At 39.8% G+C, this 25,997-nt stretch overlaps 1 protein-coding gene across 1 annotated transcript in view; it reads right to left on the bottom strand.

Annotated features, from left to right (window-relative positions):
• Positions 1 to 598: 598 nt before the first annotated feature.
• The window catches only part of HSD17B4 (hydroxysteroid 17-beta dehydrogenase 4), a 92,803-nt gene continuing 67,404 nt past the window's right edge, over positions 599 to 25,997 (bottom strand). Inside the window, exons 20-24 of the mRNA XM_026015330.2 lie at positions 24,420 to 24,506; positions 21,017 to 21,103; positions 19,340 to 19,478; positions 10,339 to 10,466; positions 599 to 2,226 (exon numbers count right to left, since the gene is read on the bottom strand). Coding sequence (XP_025871115.2) covers positions 2,137 to 2,226; positions 10,339 to 10,466; positions 19,340 to 19,478; positions 21,017 to 21,103; positions 24,420 to 24,506 — 531 coding nt within the window. The 3' untranslated portion in view covers positions 599 to 2,136. The remainder of the gene's footprint in view (positions 2,227 to 10,338; positions 10,467 to 19,339; positions 19,479 to 21,016; positions 21,104 to 24,419; positions 24,507 to 25,997) is intronic.

Raw genomic sequence — 25,997 nt, forward strand, 5'->3', positions numbered from 1 at the left:
CAAAAGGTGATGCCCTTAACTAAGGCAATAAGGATACAAACACATTCAGGAGTGGAGGGGAAGATCACGCGTTTACCTTGGACATGTGTGCATGAGAACCAGAGGACAACAATCCTGTAATGATTTGGAGCTGTCAAGGGGCAGAGGGGCATTATGGAGGGCTCAGGGCTAAGGTCCAGATTCAGAGCAACCAGCACTCAGGTGATGGCTGAAGATAAGAAACTGGACGAAACCAATCCAGGAAGAAAATGTCTAGCAAAAAGTGAGGAGGACTGAAACTTTGTTTAATCGATAATCCTGAAAAGTAAGAGAGACAGAAAAAGTTATAAAAGAGACAAGTAGGAGACAGGGTGATTAACCCACAGGTTCAGTAAGAAGTATGTTTCTCATTGGAGGATGAAAAGGGAGAAAAGAATTAAGCAGCATGGTGCGATCAACAATATTGAAATTATAGAAAATATGAAGGAGAATGAAGAGTAGTAAGAAGCAGCCGCTAAATCTGGACACCAGTAGCTCTCTGGCCTTTCAGACTGACAGAGATAGGTTAGTGAGATAATGAAAATACCTCTTTCTTAATATGTTTTAAGCATCCAGGGTATATATTCAACACTTTTATTCGTGTGTGGCATTTGATTCATTTTAATATGCAATTTCTATTTGTAAGGACACGAAGCTCTTCCAAGCTCAACAGGAACAACAGCTATTATAGAAGACCAATGTTAAAAGGCTGCTACTTTAAAAACAAATTCAGTTGGTATAACAATAAATCACTCTACATTACAACTAATTTTAGAATACCATACAGAGACCATGACGATAAGGCATAATTGACAAATGCACAACTTTTCTTCTCTGCCTTCCACTATATCCTGCTCATTCGTTAAGTCAGCAATAGTGTATTAAGGCCTTCCTCTATGTTCCACCACTGTGTAAATATTCCAATTCAATTTCACATTTCTGAGACCATTTCCTTTGATCCCTGAGTTCTGGTTCCCCAGTCTTGTTCCCTGATGTGAGGCACCAGGCCACCCTCCCAGAAGCCCTATTCAGGACCAAAGACAGTCTCTCAGCTGCTGACCAAGCCATCAAAGTGAGTGAGCACACTCCAGGACCTACCCTGCTGTGCTGCCCCGTGTCATGGTACCTTGGCAGGACAGGCCGCAATCAGTGACTAGTTAACTCAGGGCAGATGCTGGGCCATCCCCAGAGGATCGGCTGAGGCCTTGTGGTGAGTGCACCACAGCCAAACTTCTCCCCCTGCCTCCTCTGTTTACCACCACTCTCCCTAGGCATTAATCCCAAGAACAACTCCAGATACAGTTCCTGACCAAAGATCTCTAAAGTCTGTCTCCCAGGGAACTGAACCTATAACAGCCCCACACACACATCCCCCTTGGCTATGCTCTATGAGTGGCATGCACTCCAGCCCTGACCTCAGCATCTCACTTGCTGGTCACCCCTGCAGCCAACGGGTCAAAGGGCATCTCCTCAGCACACATCGCCTGAGCTACATGGAGAAGAAATATGAGTATGATGGTACTTGCTACTAACATCTTTATGATTCGCGATTACTGATTAAGCAAGAAAACCCCATGATGGTATTTACAGGCATTATTTGAAAATAAAGGATTTCCAGCAAAACAGAGGAGAGAAGAAAACTATTTGGGAACATAAAGACCTTTCTCCTGCTTTAAAGCAGAACATAGCAAAGTATTAACAGCAAGTGAATACAAGTGACAATTCATGTTAAAATTATCTTCTCTATCGATAAGATAGAGAACAGAAAATAACAGAACAGTGTATAGGACATCAAAGGGGTCTTTCCTGATCTAATATTCCTTTCCACTTATAAATGCTGTCACAATTCTAAAGGCTTGAGTGAAAACTTTTTCTTATGAAGATAGAGCTCTAGGAACAGAAAGGTTATCACCTGCTGGCTTGCAGTTCCTTGTAAAAAGAAGGATAACGCGAAAAATTAGTAAAAAATTAAAATCTGAAAAGTCATCTAAAATCTGAAAAGGGTAAGCAACTTTCCCTGTATCTTAGTTTTGATCGCTTTTGCTTCATCAGTTTTGCATATCTGGGTGAAGAGAGTTATGTCACTTTTCTATTCTTATTCATAATGTAGTGCCTCCGTTAGAGCTTGGCATAGTCTTTAAGAATCATCTGAAGCTTCTGGCTCAGCATGATGTTCCCTCTGGCCTTCAGTCTGCCACTAAAGAATGCCTGGAAAGGAGAGAAGAAAAAAAAGAGTGCCAGACTTTATCAAGTAACATTTTACTTCCTTTTTAAAAAGATCATTGGTAACAATGAACACAATTGAGATAATATGCAGGTGGCGCTAAACCGCTGCGCCACCGGGGGTGCCCCAACGGGACTTTTATATAGCAACACTTTAATGATTATAGATAGTACCGGTGTTTCTAGAAAAAAAAAAAAAGACACCTTGCGTATTTTGGAAAACCACAGAATAATTTGTCTGAACAGACAAGACTTGTGAGTTCTGCTTCAACCCACATTTGGATGTCAGTCTGTTCTTAAATGTGAATTTCAGATCCTATGAATAAAAGGCTTTGCTGTGTTCCTAACAATAAAAATATTCATGACACCTTCATGAGATAGAAAGCCACGTAATGGCAAAATAAGGTCATATAACAAAGGAGTGAGTAGACCCTGTGCTGTAGCCTCAGAAGGGCTGTGTTAAAATCCAGGCTCCGGCGGCCCGGGTGGCTCAGCGGTTTGGCGCCTGCCTGCAGCCCAGGCTATGATCCTGGAGACCCGGGGTGGAGTCCCACGTCAGGCTCCCTGCATGGAGCCTGCTTCTCCTTCTGCCTGTGTCTCTGCCTCTCCTTCTCTGTGTCTCATTAATAAATAAATAAAATCTTTTAAAAAATAAAATAGATAAAATAAAATAATAAAATAAAATAATAAAATAAAATAAAATAAAATAAAATAAAATAAAATAAAATAAAATAAATAATAAAATAAAATTAAAATAAAATAAAATAAAATAAAATAAAATCCAGGCTCTGCCACTTACAAGCAAAGTGACCTGGGACAAATTCCTTAGCTACCCGGAGCTCCAGCTTCCCCATCTCCAAGAGGCATGACTAGCGTACCTAAATAATGCAGCTCTGATCCTAAAGCTAAACGAATTAGTGTGTCAAGGGCCTGGCTTAGCATTTGACATATGGCACGTTAGACTCATCATTATTACCAAGCCAAGGCTGGCACATTCAAACACTACAAACCCCAGAATCACCTCTGTGCCCTACCTGACACAGAAACTTGTACAAGATGCTTAAGTTCACCCACAGTATCAACTTCCCTCTCAAAAAAAAAAACACAAAAAAACAAAAAAACAAAAAAAACAAAAACAAAAAAACCATCACAGTTTACATAGTTAACAGAGAACATAGTATATGGAATTTGAAGTGAAAAAAAGTCCCTAGATTTTTAGAGAGACTGAAAAAACAGTAACAGTCATTACTAATACTACTTACCACTACAAAGAAGCCCTACAGATACGTCACTGGAGAAGCGCAGCCGTCAGCCTGAAGTGGCCCTATGTATTTACTGCCAGTGGACGGAGGAGAAAACTTCAGGTCCGAGAGCTTTCCGAACCTGCTCCAAGCGACAGAGCCAGCAAGCTGGAGAGGCCAGGCCTCATCCTCTCAACGCTGCCTCCCAATTATCAACGAGCAGCAGCTTAATCTTAGAAGCAAATCCTCATGAACCAGAGGAGAAGTAAAAGCCATTTAAACTTCTGACCACAGCAAAAATAAACGAGAGCTCATTCCATTGGGATCAAGTGCTCGGTGTTTCCAATGGGAGACCATGACTACTTTCGTTGTGCAGTTACAGACACTGTGCTCCACAACACTGCCGGGGACTCAGTACAGACACCTGCCTGCTCTGGACCAACTTGGACATGGATGTGCAACCTGAAATACAAACACCTAACTCCTTGAAGTAAATACCCCAAACCAACCTGTGACAGTTGCCATGGAGCACAAGAATGTTAAACGTAGACCTGCATTCCTACCTATTTCCTTCAGACAGAGTTCTCAAGGAGAAACTACTGAATCGTGCCATTTCTTAACTCAGGTTCCTGACCATGTTTCTGTACCACCAGCTTCCAAACTACATACAGCAGCTGTGCAGCAAATTCACAAGCACAGGAAGGAATGCTTAAAACTTTCGAGGACAGCAGTCAAGGACAACTCTGGTTGGGACCTAATTACTTCATAAAATGGACTGCTGGGTATTTCTTCAGGCCTGGGAGTGCCAAAGCAAAAAGTACTGGGACTTTAAGTTGCCATAAAGGAAGTCTGAACCTCTGCCACAGCACTTTCCAGAAAGACTCTTTCAAATTGACATCCCTGCAGCTACATGTGAATTCTCTTATCCCAACTTTAACATAATCTTTGAAAATTTGAGGCAAGATGACATCCTTTAATTTGCATTTTGTGGATACTGGGGAAAATCAGTTGTTCTTATGCGTGTGAGTCATTTCTATTTCTTTACTGATTACTGGTTCCTATATTTTGCCTCCTTTTTTGTATTTAGTCCTTTCCAGAATTTTGCAAAGGTTATCGATACCACTACACTGTGTATCATCGTTTTATTATTTCCTCCAGGCTCATGGGAATATCTTATGGGTTCTGACATGCTAAAGTTTTCGATTTCTACACCAGCCTAAACTACTGCTGTTGAGCTTATGTTCTTTATTTTTATCCTTGCTTTAATCTACTCAAGTATTAGTGAGGGTCCAAGTATACTAGATAATATCCCAGGCAGGAAAAAGATATTGCTTTCTGTTCTCATGGAGCTAGCATTATAGTAGAGGAGTAAAAAAATAAAATGTAAACAAATAATTAAGACCTGTTATACATTCTATGAAGGAGAAAATGGGCTGCTCTCAGAAACTGTAACAGAAAGGAACTGCTTTGAATGAATTGAAGCCAGATACACAAAAATCTGGGAGGACAAATTCTATAAAAGGCAAAGGCATAGACGCCGAAGAATTAAAAGCTGATGGGAAGAAATTGTGAGAAAGGACAATGGGAATGGAATCAGCACTTTTTTTCTTTCTTTTTCTTTAAGATTTACGTGAGAGAGAGAGAGAGAAAGAGAAAGAGAGAGAGAGAGAGATCATAAGCAGGGGGAGAAGCAGTCTCCCTGGTGAGGAGGTAGCCCATGACCTGAGCCAAAGGCAGATGCTTAGCTGACAGAGCCACCCAGGCACCCTGGAATCAGCATTTTAAGTGGGGAGGCGAGCAGTGTGGGCCGAATCTAGAAACACGGGCAAGAGAATCATAACACAGGACATGATGGTAGGTAGTTTGGATTTTATCCAAGTCCAAAAGGAAATCTTACAGATGTTTTCAGGTGGGCTGCTTATAATTAATTTACATTTTTTAAAGGATTACTCTGGATCCTGGTAGAGAGACAAGGATGGAAGCAATAAAACCAGCTGGGAAGCTGCTGCAGTAAGCCAGTGGAGATGCTAGAGGCTTGGATGGTAGTGGTATCTCTAGTGATGAGGAGGAGAGCATGAATGTAAGGTATATTCTGGAAAAAGATCAAGCAAAATTAAGAACAAAAACAATATAGAGGTACAGAAAGAAGACAAGGCAAGTCTTACTTACATTGCCAAGCATTTCGACTTTGGTAGATAGACACTGGTGCCATTTACTGAGGCAGGAAAGACTAGAGGAGAAAATGAAATCATGAGTTCCATCTTTGACACAGTGAGAAATGTTAGGAGGACTTCCCATCAGAGAGGTCAGGCGGAAGGCTGCTTATGTCACAGTGCAACTCAGAGGAGACAAGATCAGGCATTTAAATCTGTGAGATGTGAACACATACAAGACTTTAAATACCCTAGGATGGATGAACATATTTGGGGGAAAGACTTTATTTGGAGAATAGCCCTGAAATAAGCCTTGAGATGAAGCACCCAATCTAATGGTTAGGGTGGAAGGAGGCACCAAGGAGATGAGGGAAAGGCAAAGGCAGACACAAAACAGGAGAATACGGTATCAGGAAAGCCAAGAAGTGAAATTATTTCAAAAAGTTGGTGGTTAATTGAGTTGAATGCAACTCAAACGCTGAGTAAGACACAGAAATAATTACTGTATTTGGTAAGACAGAAGTCACCGGTGACCTCCAATAGGAACAGTATCTGTTGTGTGATGGATGTGGAAGCCACATAAGAGGCAGCAGAAATGCTAAGCCAAGACTGAACGTTTAAGCCTGTGCTGCCGACCAAAGGGGCCACTGGCACATATGGCCACCAAGCATGTGAAGTGAGATTAGTCCTGGCTGAAAAGCACTGGAAAGTGCAAAATATACACTGGACTGAGTTGGAATATCTCACTGATACTTTTATACTGATTACAGGTTGAAATGATTTGGCTGTACTGGGTTCAATAAAACATATTCTTAAAACCAATTTCACTTAGTTTCTTTTTAACACTTTTTAAATATGATATGATATGGTGGATGGGGATTGAACACCCAAAGAGAGTGTTGGTTTTAACATCAAAATGTTAGGGGTAGGACGCTTGAGTGGCTCAGCAGTTGAGCATCTGCCTTTGGCTTGGGGCATCCCAGAGTCCCGGGATCGAGTCCCACATCAGGCTTCCTGCATGGAGCATGCTTCTCCCTCTGACTGTGTCTCTGCCTCTCTCTTTCTGTGTCTCTCATGAATAAATAAATAAAATGTTTAAAAAAGAAAAAAAAAGAATGTTAGGGGTGCCTGGGTGGCTCAACTGGTTAAGTGTCTGCCTTTGGTTCAGGTCATGATCTCAGGGTCCCGGGATGGAGCCCCACATCGGGCTCCCTGCTCAGCAGGGAGTCTGCTTCTCCCTCCTCCTCTGCTGCTCCCCCTGCTTCTGCTCTCTCTCTCTCTTTCAAATAAATAAATAAAATCTTAAAAAAAAAAATCCAGATGTTGGCTTGCCTGTGGCTGTGGGAGACTGGCGCAGTGGAACAGGAGAGACTGGGAAAGAAAGGAGAGGAGTAGAAAAGCACTAGTGACCAGAACAGAAGAGAAGAGACCAGTCTCTGACGAGAAGAGGCAGACACTCTTCACGTAATGGGAGGGAAAAGGAAGAGAGGGGACATATCTGCTCTCTGAAAAGTTTTCATCTGAAAACCTTTTCTTCCCAATGAAGCAAGAAAGGCCATCAGTGGAAAAGGAAAGAGAGGCAGGCATGCTTTGAGAAGACAAGTACAAAAGAGTCGTCGCAGACAACAGGACCGGAAGCTGGCCAGGGAATCAGAGTCAGGCTGCTGGACGGTACAGAGACTGTGTGAGGCTTGGGATCAGGAACTTCTCAGAAAGCCAATGTGTCGGGCTGGGCGGCTCTTCACTCTGTTCACCTACTCAGGGATGGGTATAAAGATGGCAGAGAGTGGGGTTAAAATGGTGGAGTCTTCTAGTCAAGTGGGATGAGAGACAGAAGGGAGGTGAGTACCGTCAGGGGTGGTGATGAGAGCAGACCATGGAATGTGACCAGGGGAGAAGCCAAGACAGAAGGGACTAATGCTACACAATGTGGCTGTGTCAACAAATGGGAGGCCTCTGGGAAGCTTCAGGGCAGGAGCAGGGACAATAGGACAAGTTAACAGAACGATGGCTGAGGCTGCTGGGAGACAGTGATGTTTTCTAAGGTGTACACTTTATGCTGCTAATTACTGCTAAAGCAGATCTGGGAAAGGTGTAACCGATCATCAGAAGTGAGACAAATGAATTATGAGTCACTTGTGGGAGAAACTATTACCAGGAAGATGAAGAAGCCACTAAGGCGGACAGGCATTGGTGGCAGAGAGGGAAAGACCACATACTCTAGGACATAAGGTCTCTGATGACTGATGATATGAGACTTCTCCTGAGGTTGGGGAGAAGGAAACAGAGTCAAATGACTTTGGAAAAACTCTGATATTAATTAGAAGTTATCAATTAAGAATAATAAATACCCAGGTTTTCATCAAGTTTTTACATTTAATTCCAGTCAGTCTGGTAGTGACTTAGGGATGTGAAATGAGGAAAGCACTACCATTTCCTACGCAACTGCCCAGTGCCTTTCACTAAATAATCCATTCACCACCCTCCCCCCACCACCCCAAAAGGTCTCATATTCCTGGCAAATATAAAACTGTTCCCCTTATCCTACATTTAATCTTTATATTTAGGCATCTCAAATACAGCATATCTAAAGAACTCTCAATTACCCACACTCTGCCTTTAAGTCAATTTTCCACTCGGCAGCCAGAATGACCTTTAACTCACACCACAGCTCGTGGCCTTCTGTCTCAAGTGAGGTCTGAACTCCTGTTGACACCCGAAGGTCCCAAGCAGACTAGTCCTTCCTACATCTCCCATCACCTCCTGCACTATCCTCTCCGTTCATTTACCTACCTCCTCACCATCACAGTGTTCCCACCTCCTCGGGCCTCCACACTTGGTTTCTTGGCCTCAGGGCTCATCCCCTCACTGTGGCCAGTGCTCTGTTGTGCCTTTATGGACAACCCCATCTGAAACAGGTCCTCTAGCCTGTCACATGCTCATCCAGGGGCTGGCAAACTGCGGCCCAAGGCCAAACTGATCCGCTGCCTGTTTCTGCAAATGCAGTTTGACTAGGACACAGCCCCATTCACTTGTTTCCCTATGACCTGCTGCTGCTTTGACTCTACAATGGCAAAAGTGTGCAGGTGGAGCACAGAACATCAGCCTACAAAGCCGAGAATGTTCACCAGGCGACCCTTCACGGAAAAAGTGTGCCAACCAGTGCTCTAACCCATCACTCTGCTTTATTCTTCTTCATACCTAAATTCAGATTTCCTTTCCACTCCCCTCTAGAACTAAGCTCAGACAGTTGGGGCACTGTCTTGGTAAGCCATACCAAGCACCCGAATCAAGAGTAAGTGCTGAACAGAGTTCTGCAAAGGAATCAACTGAGGTCACCTGGTGCCAAGCCGTGTACTAAGCTCTTCACATATATTATCAGATTGATTTATAACCAGCCTTTGATTATTACAATTATATATCAGCTTTAATCAATGAGATTGATAAGGCTAATATAATATTATAATAGTAATATATTAAATATAATGTTTATAGGAAATTTAAAGATTGAGATTTAGAGCTAAGATTCAAACTCAGATCTATCTGATGTCAAAGGTCCTACTTTTAACACTATACCACTTTACAATTCTTTTTAAATTAGCCCTTGTATCCTAAAAAATACACTTTCTCATATATTCAAATAGTTCTGTCCCCTGTAAAGTTGCATGGTTGTTTTCAAACAAGCTCTCCTTGTTAGGGAAGTCACTGGTATATTCTGTAGCTTGGGCTATGATTACAAACACTTTTTTTTTTTCCTCCAGATATCTTCTAGTTGCATTTGCTTCTAGTTGGGTTTGTTTGCTGTGTGAAAGCTCATTTTCTAATAATTACAAACCATTCAACCACTTGCTTAAAGTCCTTCATTCTAAGAATTACTACTTGATTCTTTTGGAATTTCTAGCTACATAATCAGGATTTAAAAGTAACAAGTGTGTCTCCTCCATTCTAAATGTTACATTCTTTAATTTTGTGTATTCGTAGATTGGCCAAAAGCTTCAGAACAATATTCCCTAATAATGGTCAGAGAGGGCATCTCTTATCATCATTATTTTCCACGGAAAGGCCTCTAAATGTCTCATCTCAAGTAAGACATCAGATCTTACTGTCCCATCCTTCTATTTCAAATTTTCAATGATGCTTGTAAGACAAGTTCTTAATCTTCTACACCAGGAATGAATTTTAAATTTCAGAAAGGATCTACTAATATATGATTTTTTACCCTTGAACTAATGACAGGATATTGAAAGGACTAGGTGTAGGTTTTAGATTATTTTACTCTTTGCTGAAGAATTTCACCCCAAAATTCAGTTTTATTTTTTTTTTATTTTTTAAATTTTTATTTATTTATGATAGTCACACAGAGAGAGAGAGGCAGAGATATAGGCAGAGGGAGAGAAGCAGGCTCCATGCACCGGGAGCCCGACGTGGGATTCGATCCCGGGTCTCCAGGATCGCGCCCTGGGCCAAAGGCAGGCACCAAACCGCTGCGCCACCCAGGGATCCCCCAAAATTCAGTTTTAAAAGAAGCTATTTGGAACTCCACTAAAAACATATATGATCTGTCAACCCAGATACCAATATCCCCTGTGCCTTCTTCAAAGTGGTGAGGAACCTGTCTTGTAAGTCAGCATTTTTAGAGCTAGCTAAAAGCCACACAGTCAAAAAGGAAGCAATGATGATGAATGGGCACGTAAGGACATTACCTTCTGAGGGTCAAGCTTGCCCAAGACCACATCCATGAAATCTTCATCTGAAAGTGTGAAGGTTGCATCAGCAGGGCCTTTGGCAGGACCTTGATACACTTTTCCAAAACCACTTTTTAGGTCAATAGCTGTCAAAAGTAGGAAAAGAGAAATGTGTATTATTTTTTTCTGCACAAAAGGAGAGTAAAAGAAGCCAGCCAAAGTGCTAAAATGTTTATAGTTTCCAAGTTCAGTGGTGTTTTCTACATAAGTTATCTGTCATTTAGAAAAATTTAGAAAATCCTTTATTTTTCAGAATGTCTTTTTTATAAAGAAGTTTTTCAAAACAGTCAGACCAAGGGCACCTGGCTGCCTCAGTCGGGGGAACATGCGACTCTTACTCTCAAGGTCGTGAGTTCAAGCCCCACATTGGGTGTAGAGATAATTAAAAAAAAAAAAAAAAGAGTTCAATAGTTTCACCTTAGTAAAGAAGTTTCTTCAACAGAGATATTTTAAAAGTTAATTAATGTAGAATAATATAAGGATGTTAAGTTGTTGGAGGTTATATGGTTAAGGCTTTTAGGTTCAAATACAGCCTCTATAGTCAACAAAGGATGAAAGCTCAATTTTGTTTTATTTTATTTTATTTATTTGTAGAGAGTGAGAGCATGAGAGCAAGGGGTGGGGGTGATCATGACCCTGAGATCGTGACCTGAACTGAAATCAAGAGTTGGGTGTTCAACCAACTGAGCCACCCAGGCGCCCCAGAAGCTGAATTTTAAAACAGATGCATGTTGGCTGGGTTGAGGGAAAGAAATACACAATCTAGTCACCTTTCAAATACCTGCCTTCATCAAAAGTTCTGTCATGGATAGCAAGACAGTCAAAACAGATTGGTAAAAATGTTCTAATTAGTTTGTTACACTTATGGTTGATAAAATATTTATTGCTTTAATTATTACAAGTAAACATTAAAATTAGTTTCTTTTCCCTTAACTGTTTTTGACAGAAGTATTAGGTATCCCAGAAGCAGGTTGAGTAAACTATGAAAAATCACCTTCAAAAAAAAAAAAAAAAAAAGGAAAAATCACCGTTATGACTCTCTCTGTATCATTTATAGAACTAGATGCCCAAGCTACATGTTACAAAGTTTTAAATGTCACACCTACTCCCCCAGGGTCAGCCTCTGGAGGACTCTCTCTCTCTGGCTACAGCAAAGGAGCTACAATCTCATCGCTGTCCCTGAGCATGTGTAGAGAACTCCCAGTTGAGGGCCAAGGAGAAACTACACATGTGTGAGGAAAACCCACATAGATGAACTACACGCTGCTTAGCCAAGACTTGCTCCAGAAAGAAAATTAAATCTCTCCCACTCTTTGAAGGAACATAATTTTGCCAAGTCATGTAAAACAGTAGCCTGACGATAATAGTTACCTTAGGAAGGAGAAGTTTTGGCTTTGTACATTTCATTTACTCACTTCACTGCAGAGTTTCTACTATGGTGTCAGACAATACACAAGGTACTAAAAGTCAGGCGTGAACAGCAAAGGCTCTGTTCTTACTGGCACTTACCTACTACACTTGTTTTCATGTATTGCTTATATAGTTGAAAGAAAGAAAAAAAAGGAGGAAGTCGAGAAGAGTGGGGATGCAAAGGAAGGCAGGAAGGAAATACTCTAAAAACTCTAAAAAGCAAACATCTGGAGTCCCACAGACAACCTTAATGATTTGACTTCTTCACAAGTAAATCTAGAATCCACAGCACCTGCCAAGGAATGAAAGTGGACTGCACACCTCTTAATGTTCACGTGTGGGAGTGAGTCTGAGCTAATGAGCGTTCTTCGCTGTCAACCTGCCCTCTCACTCCTCCTGCTTCTACATGTGGATTCACAGCCATGACTCCTGCAAGGCAGTAAAACTGTCTTCCATGGAAAGCTAGTTGATTAGAGTTAATGACAGAAAAGAGGGCTAAGAAAAGGAAGGTTCCTAGCAAAAACACAGGAAGTGGGGAAAAAGGAGTGGAACTTCCATGTCCATGGTAGCTCAGGTCATGGTCTACAACAAGGCTGGTACAGAGACTCATCATCTGCGGCCATCACTGTGAGTTTATAGACACTGGTAAAGTCATGGCTAATCTTACTGAAATGAAGAAACAGATTGTATGTATTTTCTTTAAATGGTCAAAATTATTTTAAAAGCTTTATGAATGGCGTTAGCTCTGTATTCATACAATCATTAAGGCTCTGAAAGAGTCCATAAAAAATTTCAGTTGTTCTTTAAAGCATTTAGTGGGGAACAGGTGTTAGATGAGAACAGGGCATCTGGACATTTGGGGATCTCTGTGACAGTCATGGGCTATAGGTACCTCAGAAAGCAGAAAGGGCTACAGGAGGAAAAAACAGTTACTTTTATTGATGCCTCCTTCCCTTGAGATGATAAAGCCTTTGCTGGAACAAGAATGCCTTGTGTTTATATCCTCTATGCTTCCTTAAAGAGAAAGTACATAGAAACTACTGTTTTGGGTTTTTTTTAATCTTATTCATTCATTCATTCATTTATTTGACAGAGAGAGAGAGAGAGAGAGAGCACGAGCTCACAAGCAGGATTAGCTACAGGGAGAAGCAGAAGCAGGCTCCCATCTGAGCAGGGAGCCTGACACAGGGCTTGATCCCAGGACCCTGGGATCATGCCCTGAGCTGAAGGCAGAGGCTTAACCGACTGAGCCACCTAGGCACAAGAATTACTTGTTAATGGATGATTAGGAAAGCATAAAGAAGTACTTCTATTAAAAAAAATAGTAATAACAACAAAAGGAAAACTTAAGTTAAAAATAGGGATTTCTTTTAAATCACACCACGAAGGACAATCTGATACTTTTGTGCCATTCTGCCAAAAACTCAAACTCAATCTAATAATCATGACGAAACATTAAATAAATACAAAGTGTGGAACAGTCTATAAAATATCTGGGCTCAACTCTTCAAATATGTCAAAGTCCCAAAAAGCAAGAACAGAATGAGGAATTTATCCAGATTAACCAGCTAATGAGACCAAAGGACAAAATGCATTATCTGATCCCAAACTGGGCCCTAGGCAGTTTTTTCTTTCCTCATTTCTATTATTATTATTATTATTATTATTATTACCATTAGCATACTTTGGCTCTAAAGGACATTAATGGGACACCTGGTGAAATAATAAAGTCTGTTGATTAAATAATACTGCATCAATATTTCTTTCCTGATATTGATAATGGTTCTACAAATAGATAACAGAATGGAGACACTAGTGGAGTATCTGGGGATAAAGAGACATCGTAGCTACAAGTTACTCTCAAATGTTTCAGAAAAATGATCATAAAGTATATGATGAAAAGAAATCAGTAAAGAATATAGAGTAAAATAATAACTTCGAGAAAATGGATGAAGGACAGATACAAGTTCTTGGTGCTCTTGCGACTTTTCCCCTAAGTCTGAAATCATTTCAAAATGAAAAACTACAAAAAGAAGTTATTAAGATGAGTAATACCCATGGCAAGATGGAAAGCCCTGAGAGTGTGAAGTGATCTCTTGTGTGAACACACAGGTGCGCAAGTCAGGGGCTATGCTGTAACAGGGGAAGCGGCCACCACCACTGCCACCAAGGGAACTGACCTCAAGTAGACACCACCCCAACACACAGGCCCCCACCCCTGACTAGACCTCACATTTCTTTCCAAAGGTCATCTTTCAAGTCTCTTCTGTGAACCCCTGAGATGCTTTTGGATCCCAATCCAAAACATGGAAGCAGCGTCCTTCAGATTTGGTTTATATCACAGCTGAGAAACCCTGAAAGGTGAAGTCCTTTGAGCACTGGAAGATGAGCAGAGACCTAGGAGCTAATAACAGGTTCTAGTGACCAAATGGTGCGTCCCCCAGGATGAATGTATTCTGCTCTTAAAAGAATGCCCGTTGCCAAATCTGTATATATCCTTTCACATTCTGGCAAATCCCAAGATCCAAAACAAATGACCTCTGTATTTAAAGACATCTTCATCCAGGGTCTGGTCCAAATATGTAGACTTGGCTGTACAATTAATTTCAGTATTTATTTTTTAAGCCCAAATAACTTCATTACTTAACTAGCAATATTCAAGCAATAATGCATAGTATGTCTATAACCTTGCTCTGTAAGTGCCAATTCCAGTTATGTTCCTATAATGGAAAAGACTACAAATTCACAAAAAGAAACAAAATTCCTGTTAGGGGAAAAAACAACCAAATTGTTCAATGCCAACCAGCTTAAACCTATCATCCAAAAGAAAATGAAACATGTTTTTACTCAGCAGACTGTGTCATTACTACATGAAAATAAGTCTGTCTTTATCAAAAGTTTCAGCTGTATGGCTCTTTTACAGCCATTTGATACAATCAAACAACAAATAGGTTCTTACTTGGAGACACAGGGTAATATTCATGCCTAGAGTTACAATAAATTGCATATTTAAGATTCATGGGCCATATTCTAAGATGCTCACTTTATTTAGAGACAAATGGAAATGCTGGAGCCATTAGCTGAGAGCAGATACTCTTGCAGGATCAACAAGGATTTCCCCTCTATTTTCTTCCTGCAGAAGATGAAGCACAGCAGCAAAGCTAATACCCTAAGTTCAAACCACCATTTCTCTGAGCACAATTTCCAAGTCTCTGCCCAGCTGAGAGTCTACCCCACATTCCAGGCCCACCATTCCCACACTCGAGTCCACATCTTGGTCAGCTATAGGTTAAGCCCTGGCTTATCACCTTCTCCCTAAACCCCCTCCTTGCCAATGTTCCACATTTCTGCCCACGGTGTCAGCGTCCCTAGCCACACAGGCTCCAAGCTTCAGCATTCATTTTGATCCATTCTCATTCCTCTTGTTTTTCAGACATCATCAGTAGCCAAGGTAGTCAATTCTTAGCCATAATCCACATAGACCCTCCTCTCTCCATTCTTGCCATGATCTTTTTTTCTTTTTTAAGATTTTATTTATTTATTCATGAGAGACACAGAGAGAAAGAGAGGCAGAGACAGGGGCAGAGAAAGAAGTAGGCTCCATGCAGGGAACCTGATGTGAGACTCGATCTCAGGACTCCAGGATCACACCCTGAGCCTGAGGCAGGCGCCCAACCGCTGAGCCACCAGGCGTCCCCCATTCTTGCCACGATCTTAATTTAGGTCTCCCTCTCTTTCATCTGCAATACAACAAACCTTGCAAACCTTGTTTCTTCAACCTCTGTATTCAAACTTTCCTGCATACTCCTGCACAATGAATGCCCCAACAGTTATTCCCACAGACCCCCCCCCAAAAAAGCTTATCTTTTCATGTTTGTAATCTGTAACCTAGCAAACAATTTAGCACATAGTAAACATTCAATTATTACTTGAATGAAACAATCCTCCTGTGAAAGCCGACAGCACTTTTTCCATGTCTCTTACCAATTCTACTCAGAATTATTTATATACATGAATAGGTCCTGATTCCTTATTTGAACTCCTTTAGGCCAGATCTGTTTTAGAAATCAGGATTTTTTCAGATTACACGAAGGAAATAAGGTGCATAAAACATGTATTACATATTATGGAAGAGCTCCAATGATACAACATTCTATAAACAATACAGGATTTCCGTACTCAACTTATTCACACTGGGTGAGACAGAGATAAGGATAATCATTTGCATCATTTAAGTTCCAGCCAGGCTTTGCCATCAGTGAGTTAGGAGGGAAAAAAAAAAAACAACCAAAAACGCTTCCATTTTTAAACTCTTTGGTTTCTGGAATCAATGAAAGAAGAAGCTGTGTTTTAATTTTCAGGAGCAGGCAATTCTTTGGGCCACATAAAGCCTCTGATTGTTTACCTTCTTTATGCCTCCCTGTCATCTTCCATTTCCTCAGAACTTTAACTCTTGCTGAGAACAACAGAATGGGATCCAAAGGGTTTACCACAATAACTTCTGGCTGGCCTTAGAAATTAACAGTAATAAATATTATAAGCTATACTGCCTATTTATAAAAGGTTTCAGGACTATCACACTGTTCCTGAATGTTTCACTTATATTAAATAGAAAATATCCATTACTGTTTTTTAAAAAAAGGCACCAACCTCAGCGCTTTTTAAAAAAGACTCTCCCTAGGGTGCCCAGGGCAGCCCAGTTAGCATGGGGCTCTTGGTTTCGGCTCAAGTCATGAACTCAGGGTTGTGAGAAAGGAGCCCCATGTTGGACTCCATGCTCAGCAAGGAGTCTGCTTGGACCTCTCTATCTCCCTCTGCCCCTCCTGCCCACTCTAAAATAAATAAATAAATCTTTAAAAATTAAAAAAAAAAAAACCCTCTCCTTAATCTCTCCACCCCCAAACATACATGCTGCCCCAGAGATGTGGCGGTGGTGGTGGTGGCATTTAGACAGTAGGGCGGGAGAAGGAGGGAGAGACAGGCACAATCCAAGATCTATAGATTAAAATGCACCTCCTAGGCCACTCAGCCCAAACCCCTGGGTTCTGACACTTGCAGTCATTTGTGCAACTCAGGACACACGAGCCCAGCCAAGGTGAACTGAGGAGCTTCAGGCTAGTTCCTAAAATCAGTTCTGGCTGGCCAAGACATGAACAAGGCTGTGACAACTGAGAGCAATTTAGAATACAAAATATTTGGGGGCATTCAGATGGCTGAGCGTCTGACTCCTGATTTTGGCTCAGGTCATGATCTCAGGGCCCTGGGATCAAGCCCTGCTCCTGGCTCCATACTCAGTGGGGAGTCTGCTTGAGGATTTCTCTCTCTTCCCCTCCCCTGGCTTGCATGTGCTCTCTCTCTCTAAAATAAATAAATCTAGGGACACCTGGGTGGCTCAGTGGTTGAGCATCTGCCTTCAGCTCAGGGAGTGATCCCAGGGTCCAGGATCGAGTTCCACATCAGGCTCCCTACAGAGCCTCTTCTCCCTCTGCCTATGTCTCTGCCTCTCTCTCTGTGCATCTCTCATGAATAAATAAATAAAATCTTAAAAAAAAATAAATAAATCTATAAAATACAAAATACTTGGAATTAAAGTGTTAAACAAAACATTTTTAAAACTGATCGTGAGGGATGCCTGGGTGGCTCAGCGATTGAGCGTCTACCTTTTGAAGCTCAGGGTGTGATCTTGGGTCTAGGGATCAAGTCCCACATCAGGCTCCCAGCAAGGAGCCTGCTTTTCCCTCTATGTCTCTCCCTCTCTTTGTGTGTCTCTCATGAATAAATCAATAAAATCTTAAAAAAAAAAAAAAAAGATCATTAAAAAAAAAGCTATATATTCCCTAAATCGAAGCATTCATTCATTATCTTCACGCTATTAAGTGCCATGACAAAAAAGAGAAATGCCAACATGGAATGGTTCTCTAAAATACTGTAAGCCAAAAGGCCTGGACAGCTTCTACTGCTGCCAGCCATGGCAACTTAGCTCAGTGACACAAAGCCTGGAGAAAACAACTGCCCAAAGTGAAAACAGTTACAACAGCTGAGAATCAAGTCAAATACCAGAGAGGCAGACAACCAAAGGGAATGGTGAACCCTTTTAGAGAAAGCTTTCAGATCTGACGTGATGATAAGTTTTAATAACTAAGGCCCCACAGAAGAGATGATAAAACAAGCAAAAGCCACAAGGGGTATCGACAATGAGTAGTTATTAACAGGATATTGATAGTCTCATTTCTCCAGTGGAAATGTCAGGAAAAACTCTTCTCCTAAGTTAATTAAAGGTCACCTGCAAAGGGAAGCACATTTTCTAATACAAGGAAAGTGTCACCAAGACAAGGGGAAAATCTGAGTTAGCTACCAACTCTATACTGAAGGAGATTACCCTGCTTGCCACAAGTGAATCACATGTATACTATGCAAATCACTACACAGGGTTCTGGTCTGCTACTTGTGAGACATGGTTTTAGCACCTCCTCTCACTCTTGCAGACCTCATTCCTCTCCTCTACTAGTACCTTCAAAAACCCTGTGCTTTGTATGCATAACTCAACTTCTAATATACGTTCATCCCTAGGGAAAAAATTGACCTGCATCGTGGAAAGACAGAAAGAAAAGACAGAAAGAACAAAGAAAGGCACATGGTAACACTTGCACACACAGTGTTCACCTATGAAATTCTTTAGAAAAAAATTAGACATTTTGAAATTTGGGGGACTACATACCTACTAACATTTCTGCCTTTCTCTGACTCCCCCACACCCTTCTGATTGACATCCTAGAAGAACAGTGTCTTTCAGAACAAACATCAAAATGTCAACTGTGGGTAGTGAAATTATATACATCATTATTTTCTTCTTTATACCTTTATATATCAGATTACAGGTCATAAACATGCACTGCTTAGAAGAAACCACAATTGTTATATTAAAAAGAAGGTTGTAAATATTGATCCAAAATCAGTTTAATAAAACTTCAATATGTTTTTCTAGGAATATGTAACAAACGGAAGACTATTTCCAAAAGTTTCCATTGATTCAGAGATATATTTTTATTTTCTGCTCTAAGTGAGCATTTATAGTGATCTTTAGCTGTAGTGAAGAATATAACAAATGGATTTCCAAGGCACTCGAATAGGCAGTCTTAAATAGAAATCTGATAATTAAGGTGATAATCCAAATTATTAATATTTGAGGATGAAGAAAACAGCTTTAAAAGTGTCAAAATGTAATAACTTAAGAATATTTCACCTGATGAATTTACTTTCCATGTAGGGGGCACTTCAAGACAAAAGAAGCAGATAACTAACATGACTGTTTAAAAGTACTACTTTCGGGTACTACGATGAAGTCTTTAAACTAGGTATTTTCTTTTAATGGATTCTTTACATCTCTGAAAGGCACACGCATCTCTGAATGCCCTGAAACCTGGTATTCCCCATGAAAAGACAGGGCTTACCAACCTTCGATGAGACAGGCTTTAAAGGATAAAGGATACTTTCTCTCTATTTACAAAGAGTTACCTTGGAATCGTATAAAATCAGGGATGTGACTTACTCCACTTGGCTGCGATGTGTCCACCTTTAGTGATATGCCACTCAAATACAGCATTTACTTTCTTTGCCACTTCATGCCCAATATCCTTAAGGCGGCGACCTATCTCCTCAAATACCAGGGTACTCTGGAGCTCCCCACCCTAGTCAAAAGAAAAATTTAACTTGAAAAACTTTGTAAAAATGACTCAAGGGGAAAGATGATTACAAAATTTATGCACAACGAAGTGATTTTCTTTTAAATCTGCATAAAAATAAGGCAAAGTCATTTTTTTCCATGCCAGGCTTCTTTTACACTTTCTGTATGTTAATTCATGTCATCCAGGACCTCAATCTTAATAGAAGATTCTACTTTTATCAGCATTCAGAAATAATTTTTTTATTTTTATTTAAATTCAATTAATTAACACATGTATTATTGATTTCAGAGGTAGAGGTCAGCGACTCATCAGTCTTACATAACATCAAGTGCTCATCCCATCAAGTGCCCTCCTTTTTTTTTTTTAATATTTTTATTTATTTTTTCATGATAGACATAGAGAGAGAGACAGGCAGAGACACAGGCAGAGGGAGAAGCAGGCTCCATGCAGGGAGCCCAATGTGGGACTCGATCCCTGGACTCCAGGATCACACCCTGGGCCAAAGGAAGGTGCTGAACCACTAAGCCACCCAGGGATCCCCTCAAGTGCCCTCCTTAATCCCCATCACCCAGTTACCCCATCCCCCTACCCTCCTCCCTCCCAGCGACCCTCAGTTTGTTCCCTATGATTCAAAGTCTTTTATGGTTTGTCTCCCTCTCTGATTTCATCTCGTTTTATTTTTCTCCCCTCTGTTTTGTCATCAAAAAAAATAAAATCTTGCCATTTGCAATGACGTAGATGGAACTAGAGGATATTATGCTAAGCAAAATAAGTCTATCACAGAAATATTTTTAAAGTACACTAGGAACTAAACAACCTACATCCTAACAAAACTTGAGCAGGAAGATACTGGACAAATCAGCCAACTCCTGTGGTCTCATTTCTCTCTTTGTAAAAAGGGATTACGTTATATAAAGACCACACCTCCTTGTAGCTCTAACACTTCTGAAGTTTCTGATCTAGGATTCTTCGTAAGCAATCTTAATCTTCAGTCATTTATGTGATGATATAGCTTATGACAGACAATTAAAAATCATGGGTCTGAGAACCTCAATACTACAAAGTTACTATTTTGAAGACTGAGAATATAAACATTTTTTATTAAAAGCCTCCTTATGTAAATAGAGACTAACAGAAATGTTATAATAAATAATACATGCTATTGTTTTGATATGTGTATACAAAGCTTTACACCAATCTTTAAATCAAGCAAAGATACAGGATATTTAGCTTTTTCATCTATTTTTTCCCAAAAATATTGTTAGCTTAAGATTTTTCATTAGACAATTGATTCAGTTACTCTAAAATGAGAAAATTATATTCTCTTGAAAAGGACCCCAGTATCTCCCTAAAAAAAGTTTTAAAAATCCCTAAGTTGTCAAAATATTACTTTTACTTGAAGTAGTTTCGGATTAACATCCTTCAAGAGTTAAGAATCTTATGCAGTTCTTAATTTTCTAAAGCAGCCCAAACATTCTAGAAGTAATCTTAACTAAAATTCATACATCAGGAAATGACCTACATCAGTTTCTATAACCCACCTCAGAGGGTGTCTGAGCTGAAGTATCAGATGTTGGCATGAGATCCACATATGCATTTGAAATGACAATATCTCCAGTTTCTTGGATCTTAAAAGAGATATGAGAGGGGGGAAAAAAAACAGTTTACTCAGATGATTCCAATGAAAATGGAGTATCATTGCAAAATAGTATACAGTCATTTAAAAGAAAATTGCAATTTTTCCTCATAAGAAAAAGAAAATAATCCAAATTACATGAAGTTTATAAATTAAATGTCAAGATGAATAAACATGAAGCTTGCTGTTTTAATACAACTGTTATTAACCCTAACTGTAGAATCAACTGGCACCCTTTTAAAAAATACCTATGACCAGGTCCCATCTTCAAAAATTCTAATTTAAATGGCGTGGGGTGGACACCTGGCATTGGTATTTGGGGAAATTATTTTTTAAACCTACATGTGTCTAATTGGGAAGCAGAATGAGAATTGCTGAATTCTTATAAACAGTACAAGGCATGGCACAATATCCATATGAGGTAGTGGTGCATCTGTTCTATTCAGAGAGAATAAAATCCCTAGGAACAGACCACAGTTGTAATTTAAAGTAATTTAAATAATTTAAAGTAATAATTCTAGTTATTTCAAATAGGAAGGGTACATAGCATAAACTAAATGCTTAGACTTTCATCAAAACACTCGCGAAAGGAAATCAAATTCTAATCTCTAATACTTCATCTAAAATTATTCCAATGGCTACTCTTTCATAAAATTATAGTATTGCTACAAATGTGCAGAATGGGGCCTAAAAATTGAGGCAGCATTATTAAAATTGATTTTTTTTTTTTTAAGAACTGAGGTCATTCTCCCTTGACTACGCACCATCATACTTTAGAAAAAAAGATCTTTCAAACAATTTGCTCATTTTGTTTCTAATTATGTATAGAGCCAAAGCATGGAAAGGGACAATTTATGAACAAAATACACTTTAGTATATTACTTTCTTGTAACCAAGCCAAGCAGGTCGTCTTGGAACATTAGTTTAAAATGTTTCTTAAGATACAACATGAGGGAAATAAGGAGGAAAGGAAGGAAAGCAGGATTCCTATATATAACTGATGGGAAAGAAGACCTCTAATCACTGGGAGGGGAGGGAAACATAGTGAAAAGATGGGACGATATGCTTAGAATTTATGGCAAGAAGGTACTGTATTTAGATATTAAATTATTTCTCAGCCCTGTAAGTCTGTATCCGTGGAAATTATTTCTATGTTGTTCGTTACTACAACAGAGGAAAAAAAATCTGTAATGTGGTCATAGACCTTAATACTTGTAGATTTCATCATCCTACTAAAAAAATAAGACTTACTCAAAATAATGAGACAATAGGATGGCTCCAGAATAGGTGACACAAACATTTAACTGCAAGGAAATTTCACAGAAAGGCAATATGCCAGTTTGTAGGGGCAGGAAAAGGGGAGGGAGTCATAAAGGATTGCCTCTAAGGGCAAGGGAGCAGTTAAAGGAAGCTGAAAAGAGAAGAGGCCATGGGAGCCTGCCTGGGTGGCTCAGTCGGTTGAGCATCTGCCTTTAGCTCAGGTTATGATCCCAGGGTCCTGACATTGAGCCCCACATTGGGCTCCCTCCTCAGCGGGGAGTCTGCTTCTCCCTCTCCCTTCCCTCTGTGCTCTCTCTCCCTTTGTCTCGCTCTCAAATAAATAAACGAAAAAAATTTTTTAAAAAAAGGGCAGGAGGCAATGGGAAATAAAGAATATATACAAATGAAGCAGAAAAGTCACCTTGCAAGCTGCAGGAATTAGTGAGGAGTACCACATAAAGAAGAGTTTTGCAAAGTTATTTATTTATAAAAGAAACTGTGATACAGTAAGAAGAGCGAGGGCTCTGAGATTGAGGCTTTAAGCCAGGAAGACCTGAGTTCACACCCCAGATTGATCCCTTACCGTGTGACCATGAGTAAGTATTTGCTGATTTTTTTCTACTGAATTTAGAGATGATGATAGAGAACTGAATCTAGATTTTCTTCTATTGAATATAGAGATGATGGTATAGCCTGTTCAGAGGTATCGAATAGCTACTATTATTATTCATGGTGGTGTCTACACTGCTCAGCACAAACCAACTGAGTAGTACAAAATGATTGGGCCAAAGAAGTACCAGCCTGGTCAACCATGTTAACAAAAACTATCTTTAAAAGTCTTATAAGTAAAGGGATAATGGCACATCCTTTGAGTATTTTACTAGAACGCTGCTAACAGCCCACCCAATGATGACGTAACTCTTTTTTTTTTTTAATGTTCTGAAGTTTCACTGATTTTTTTTAAAATTTTTATTTATTTATGATAGTCACAGAGAGAGAGAGAGAGAGAGAGGCAGAGACATAGGCAGAGGGAGAAGCAGGCTCCATGCCCCAGGAGCCCGATGTGGGATTCGATCCCGGGTCTCCAGGATCGCGCCCTGGGCCAAAGGCAGGCGCCAAACCGCTGCGCCACCCAGGGATCCCTGATGATGTAACTCTTTAAGGAGACATACTTATTTTTTTATCCTGTCACTTACTTTTTAATTAGGCCCAAACTCTGTGACATAAGGTGTTAATTTCTGGATTTTAGTGTGATCAAGATGCACATGATTTCTATCCAGTAGAAAAAGGAACCATAAAGGGTATGGCTTTACTCTTCTATAGAACATTAACTAGTTCTGCCTCTAATTCAGTAAAATTCATGGAGAGCAGCACCTGCTGGACCATATAAACACTGTCGCTCTAATTTTCTTTTGAACCAGATTTATCATCTTGCCAGCTCCCTCATTAAGCAATTAAACAGAGTTGTCATATTTTCATTTTATATCTGTGTGAGAGCTATGCCTTTAATAGTCTGAAGATTATATTTTGACAATAATTAGATTGATTGTTGAGCCAGAAAGTTATGGTTGGCTGGGTTTTCAAAACAGCTGTGCCACTCCTACAGAGCCAGGCACCAATTTAGTAAAAACTAAAACAAAATAAAAGGTACATAGCCATCTTATTTTCGATTAAAAGGTACCAATGATTAAAAAGAAAAAAAATAAATAAAACTTGCTAAGGGCAGCTTAGTTGGTTAAGCAGCTAACTCTTGATTAAGCTCAGGCCATGATCTTAGGGTCTTGGCATTAAGCCCCATCCCACGTAGAGGTCTGTGCTCAGCACAGAGTCTGCTTCAGGATTCTCTTTCTCTCACTGCCCCTCCCCTTGCTCCTGTGCTCTCTCGCTTGCTCTCTCTTAATAAATTAAGTCTTAAAAAAACCAAAAACTTTCTAGGTTTTCCATCATACCCATAGCACTAACCAAAAGAACACTCTAAGATGGACCATGGTTATAGGCTGTGGTGAGGTGGTAACAAAACAAGGAACTTCTAACCATATTACTCATACCTTGGTTTGGAAATGGATTCTATTTCCTTCCTTCCACATCTCAGTTTGAAGAGTTTGTCCTGGATATACTGGTTTTGCAAAACGAACCTTTAAAAAGAAATGAGTATGAGTGTTAAAAATGTTTTAAAATGCAACCTTGCAAAAAAAATAATAATAAAATAAATAAAATAAAAAAATAAAATGCAACCTTGCTACTTGTGGGGAAAGAAATTCAGGTGGACATCAGAGAATATAAAAGGAAGAAAAGAGGTTTAAATACATTTACATTCATAAAGGAACAAAAATAGTAAGATACAATCAGACAATGCATATAGTCAGTATAAGCTAATTTATATTTCAAAACAGAGTCAATAAAGAGTCTTTAATCTTGACAAGTCAAGAAACAGAAGCATGCATCCTCATGTGAAGGACAGTGAGACAACGAGCCCCTAGAACAACTCAAAGGATGCAGTTGAAAGTGATAAATAAGTATGTGCAAGAAATAAAATCTGGATGGCATGCGGGATAAAATAATTCCACTTTTTATTTCATCATTTTCTATACCAACTGTATTTGCTCTATGTACATACTATTACATAATAATAAAAGTAGTTCTAACAAAACGAAAAGCATGAAAATAATCAGTGCTATTTAAGGCAAAACATCAGAAAATGCATTTTCACCGCTGCATGGAGCACAAATTGCTAAAAGCACTTGGAGCTATTTGACACAGTCTCAAACTTTATTTTCAGTGTCTATCTTCTGATGTACACCTCTGCAAAGATACTATGTGCAGAGATAAGGGGGTTTTTTAATTTGCAATGGATGAGAACACGAAACCAATTTAAAAGTACAAAAACTAAAATCAACATGCAGCTGTCATGCTAATTTAGGTGTAGTTTCTAAGAGTTCAAATGCAGCCACTTAGCTATTTAATTAAGGTAGGGCAAATTACAAAACAATGAAAAAAATTTTTTTCTAAAGATTTTTTTTATTTATTCATGAGTGACACCAAGAGATAGAGAGGCAGAGACATAGGTAGAGAGAGCAGCAGGCTTCATGCAGGGAGCCCGATGTTGGGATTCAATCCCAGGACTCTGGGATCCGGACCTGAGCAAAGGCAGACACTTAACCGCTGAGCCACCAAGATGTCTCGAAAAAAAAAATTTTAAGGTAAATCTGAACTTTCTATTAATGTGTATATACTAACACATGTCTGCTCCTAATATTATAAAACAATCTAATTAATCTGTTGAAATTATAATTGCACTGGGTGGGGCAAGATGGCAGAAGAGTAGGGTCCCCAAGTCACCTGTCCCCGCCAACTTACCTAGATAACTTACAAATCATCCTGAAAACCTACAAATTCGGTCTGAGATTTAAAGACAGAACAGCTGGAACGCTACAGAGAGAAGAGTTCATGCTTCTAACAAGGTAGGAAGAGGGGAAAAAATAAATAAATAAAGAAGAATCCAGAGGTGGAGGGGCTCCCACGAGGAGCCAGGCTAAGGCCAGGTGGCGAGAGCCTCCAGGACGGAAAGCCCAGCCCCGGAGAAGCAGGGACTTTAACAATCTTCCCAGATGGAAAGGCGCTCACAG

Source organism: Vulpes vulpes, chromosome 12 (genome assembly GCF_048418805.1).
Source record: "Vulpes vulpes isolate BD-2025 chromosome 12, VulVul3, whole genome shotgun sequence".
NCBI classification, from domain to species: domain Eukaryota; kingdom Metazoa; phylum Chordata; class Mammalia; order Carnivora; family Canidae; genus Vulpes; species Vulpes vulpes.